A 4,530-nucleotide genomic window follows, 5' to 3' on the forward strand; every position below is an offset into this window, starting at 1 on the left:
AACTTAAGCATGAACTCCACTTTAGTACCATAATACTATCATGGGAAAAGAACTACAAACCCTCTAATAAACAAATAGTCATATAAATAATGAAAAAATCTATGACTCGAAAACCTTATTCCAATAATCCAACAATAAATCAAAAATACATTTTTAAACAAATACCCAATTTTAAGATGATCTTATTATAAACGATCGAAAACAATCTAATATATCCTTAACCCCTCTTTTACATTAGCCACTATAAATAAACACCCAATTATCAATTACCACTCACAAAACCAACAACTTAACACCAATGCTTTGGATATTTTCAAAACCAATGACTTAACACAAATGATTTAAATGTTTTCAAAATCACCATCAATGCCTTTAACACAATACCTACAATGTTCAAAGGCAATACTTTATAAGTCGTACAAGCAAGCTTCCTTTAATGTTAAAAAAAATGATAAAACTTATGTAAGTTTTATGTTTTATTTAATTATTGCTTTCCACATCGTGAGAGCATATTGCTAGCGTGGGGCGAGTCGGTGTAGTGGGAGAAACCATATAAAAAAGACCCGCATCATTAAATATATAAAGGACTCGCACCAACACATACACATTATCTTCGCATTTTGGGTTTTTATTTTGTGTATCGGGGGCCTGTTGTTGCGACTCTTACCGACGAGCGATATCTTTTCTGTAAGTCGAAACTTCAATTTTATTATCGATGATAAGCATGTCCTGATTTCCATCGCACTGCTCAAATTTATGTTGTCTCTGCATCATTCTTTCATCCTTCGAAATAGGTTCGAAGAAAAGGTTTTTATGACTTTTTCATGACTAGGGTTTCAACTTAAAATCTTGTATCTGCAGTTTCCTTTGATATTTTCTGAAGAAACCCTAAAAGCTTTGAGAGTTTTATGGATTTCATCCCCACTGATTGAGCGCAAATTTCTTCGTTGTTTCCTAGGGTTTGAAGAGAAGGATACTTATTTCCGACCAGTCCTTTTATTGTATATCGGTATAATTTATTTTATATGCCTTTTCAGTTTTTTCTTATCTGAGCTGCTGGTGGGTTTTGATGGGTTTGCTTTTTATGATCAATTAATTTTGTCATCTTTTGATACTGTTTACAGGGAACCCTTTTTAAATACACGGGTAGTTAGTGAAGAAGAGTTGGGAGTTAGCGATGAAGCCGTTGTATTGTGGAAACATAGAGTATGAGGCTCGCCAGACAGACATTGAGCGTTTGTTTGGCAGATATGGAAGAATCGACAGGGTTGATATGAAATCAGGTAATAAACATCATCATATTCATTACTCATACCCATTATTTCATCTTCATATATTTATAGTAGTATATCGCTGCAACAGATGTTTGTAATCTCCTTTACCCGACAACGTTTTGTCATTCAGATGGCTTTGGCTCCCATTGGCATAAACATTGTAGGAAGTGTCTGTTCTTGGTCAAAACCCTAGATGTGTTATAAGTTCTTTTTTCCAACCCTGTGAAAGTATTTCTGACCAAACAAATAAATCGTGTTTAGTCTGCTCATCTCCTCTGAAGAATATCTATTTGTGTTTAGACAACTTGAATGGTCCTGTCAGTTCATACTGCTAAAACTATGTGTATCTAGAACAACCAGAAGAGGATTTCCCAGTTTAATTTTCTAAGCTGTGAAAGACCCTTGAAAGTCCGAATTATTCATGAATTATTGTTCTCAGAAGAGATAAGTGTTTTAGGTTCCAACATTGTAGGATTCCATGCCCATATCAACAATGTGCAAACTCGCCTTTGTATATCCAGTAACAAATTAATGTCCTTATTGGATAGGAATATCGACTATATAACAAAATGCAGGGACTCATTGTTAAAGATCCCTGGTGCCAGAAGACATCTCCGCAGCAAAAATCTAAATGAAACACAATATGTAAAGAATATTACTTTGATTTCAGATTTGGAAATCATGTTGAATGCATGGTTTTCAGTCTTCATTCTAGTTGGTAATGCGTAATGGTAACCTCTATGGTTCGTATCCAAGGTTACAAGCAAAGTTTAAGAAGCAACATTTTTGAAATGTAGGCCTCTGTACTTAAAAGTTTCTTTGGCGCAGGAATATTAAAGAGCGTACAAGCTCTTCCAGGAGATCCTGTGCATATATTCTTTCATCATGCTATGGATCAGCTTCTATAGCCTTGTTCAGCAAAGTTGATATACAAACGACATTTTGCATTTTTCTCATGACACTTACTTTTCATCCCTCCCATGCCATGCCATGTTAAGTCTTCAGCCAGGCTCAAGCATGTCAAGCGATAGGATTTCTGACACATTACTGCAATCGGAAAGGAGTATAACTGGTGAAGGCATTTACCTGATCGATGACCCTACAGCCATTTACCGCCACTTACAGCCACTTACAGCCATTTACCGCCACTTACAGCCACTTACCCGAGACCATTTAGTACATCATGCAAGGTTTGTGCCTGATGTCCCCTAATGCAGCAAGTTTTTACAGCAATGAGCAACAGGTTGTATTTTGTTTTTTTAGTATAGTCTAATATATGATAACCTCTGTGTGCCCTGGCACGCTGCAAATGTGTTTGCAATTCAATATTTTGTTTCTTTATTCAATCTCTTGTTTCTATAGGTTATGCTTTCATCTACATGGAAGATGAACGTGATGCGGAGGATGCCATCCGAGGGCTTGACAATACTGAATTTGGCAGGCAAAGACGTCGGCTAACTGTAGAGTGGACAAAGGTTGTCTTTTTATAAAAAAATTCAAATTTATTGCTTTTTTATTTTAATTCGCAGGATTGTGATAGATAATGTCTCAGAGCAAGAAATGAAGCAGTTACTATACAGCGCTGCTAATATGCCTGTCTTTTCTTTTTGAAAATTCCAACAGCATGCTGACCGTGGCCTTCGCCGGTCTGAAGATGGCAAAAGATCGGTTACAGGTTTGAAGCCAACTAAGACATTATTTGTGATAAACTTTGATCCACACAACACCAGAATCAGGGACCTTGAAAATCATTTTCAGCCCTATGGCAAAGTGGTGAATGTAAGGATTAGAAGGAATTTTGCATTTGTTCATTTTGAATCACAAGAAGAGGCGACTAAAGCTTTCGACTCCACCCATATGAGGTTAGTTGAAATCTTCCCATTTTTAATGCTTGTAACTACCATTCTAGATGCAATTGTGGAATTCTGTTCCATATCATCTGCTTACCATATTGGATTTATTACTACATTACATTCAAACCTATTTTGTGATAGAGGATTCTGAGTGTGTTCTGTTTGAATCCCCCTCCTAGCTGGGGGAACAGTAACTAGTCCAAATGCTGTTTTTTGTGTTGCTGATCTTTGATTTTTGTGTGATTCAGCAAATTATTAGATAGGGTGATCACAGTGGAATATGCCCAACGTGAGGATGGTAATAGAAGAGGTGGACGTTCCAGTCCCATTCGAGGAGGAGGTCGTTATGGCAGATATGGCGAGGATCGTGGCCGTGATCGATCTGCAAGTCCTATATATGGTAGACGTGCAATGAGGGGCAGTCCTGACTATGGTAGGGCTCCAAGTCCTATTTATTCAAGGCGTCCAGAGAGGCGCAGTCCTGACTACGGTAGGGCTCCAAGTCCTATCTATGCAAGGCGTTCAGAGAGGCGCAGTCCTGATTATGCCAGGGATGCAAGTCCTGTTTATGGCAGACGACATCAGAAGGATAGTCCAGATTATGGCAGAGATGCAAGCCCTAATCATATACGGGAACGCAGGTATGTATGGTATACATATATATTTGGATGGCTTATTCTAATTACACATCCAAGCACCTAACTTTGTTTCTAAATTTGTTTTAACAGTCGATCACCAGTGAGGCGGTCAGGGCCTTCAATTATTTAGAATCATTCTTGAAGTCCGTCTATCCATAGGCAGTGAAGAAATGGTCCAGAAATAATCCAATGGAATATTTTTGTAAACTGTATGTTGTTATTTGCCTGCTAAGGCTGATCCAGCCCTGGTAATATTTTTTAAAGCAGTTTTTAGGGATCGATCCCTCAGTTTGTTGTTTAACTTGTAAATTACTGTTCTCGCTGTTAATTTTTTACGAACTCCGTGACTATTTTTTACAATTTTTCTTATGAAGTTTGATTTATATATTTTCTCGTTCAGAATTAACACATTTGATGATCTATACAAAACTGCAGCTTGATTATCAATGGCTATTTTTGGGCTTCCTGTTCATGTTTTTGCTTTTCGTTGCAGAATGTAAATATTTGTTACTAGGCTGGCTACACAGGAGCATTTTGATATTTGGTATTTCAGAATTAAATTGTGGGGTGGGTTGGGGAAGATTCCATTAAGAATTTCTCGTCAACTCCTGGAATTTTTAACTAAAAAATGTAGCAGGAATCTGTGGATACCCATGTTGTACTGGTTGTCGTGATGGAAGTGTGTGGATATCTATGTTCTGCTGGTTTTGGTTTTCGGAATGGGGAAATGGTGGGGGGATGGGAACGCATCTATAACAACTTTAT

At 37.5% G+C, this 4,530-nt stretch overlaps 1 protein-coding gene across 1 annotated transcript; it reads left to right on the plus strand.

The window, feature by feature from the left end:
• The first annotated feature begins 588 nt into the window (after window positions 1-588).
• On the plus strand, window positions 589-4,125 carry LOC149199436 (serine/arginine-rich splicing factor RS31A-like). The gene is made up of 7 exons (XM_089402431.1): window positions 589-687; window positions 959-1,009; window positions 1,125-1,283; window positions 2,637-2,749; window positions 2,898-3,136; window positions 3,376-3,768; window positions 3,856-4,125. The coding sequence occupies exons 3-7, from the start codon at window positions 1,178-1,180 to the stop codon at window positions 3,893-3,895; spliced, it is 891 nt and encodes a 296-aa protein (XP_089258557.1). The 5' UTR covers window positions 589-687; window positions 959-1,009; window positions 1,125-1,177; the 3' UTR covers window positions 3,896-4,125.
• The last annotated feature ends 405 nt before the right edge of the window (window positions 4,126-4,530 follow it).

The sequence above is a fragment of the Pinus tabuliformis genome, chromosome 2_1 (genome assembly GCF_031772625.1).
Source record: "Pinus tabuliformis cultivar Carrire ecotype Pingquan chromosome 2_1, CPIR1, whole genome shotgun sequence".
Classification (NCBI taxonomy): Eukaryota; Viridiplantae; Streptophyta; class Pinopsida; order Pinales; family Pinaceae; genus Pinus; species Pinus tabuliformis.

What these genes read in the sequence shown, in the direction of transcription:
- LOC149199436 (XM_089402431.1), top strand. Translation starts at nt 1,178, where the DNA reads ATGAAGCCGTTGTATTGTGGAAACATAGAGTATGAGGCTCGCCAGACA. An exon ending in TAACTGTAGAGTGGACAAAG is followed by an intron (nt 2,750 to 2,897) that starts GTTGTCTTTTTA and finishes AAATTCCAACAG; the next exon opens with CATGCTGACCGTGGCCTTCG. An exon ending in TTCGACTCCACCCATATGAG is followed by an intron (nt 3,137 to 3,375) that starts GTTAGTTGAAAT and finishes TGTGTGATTCAG; the next exon opens with CAAATTATTAGATAGGGTGA.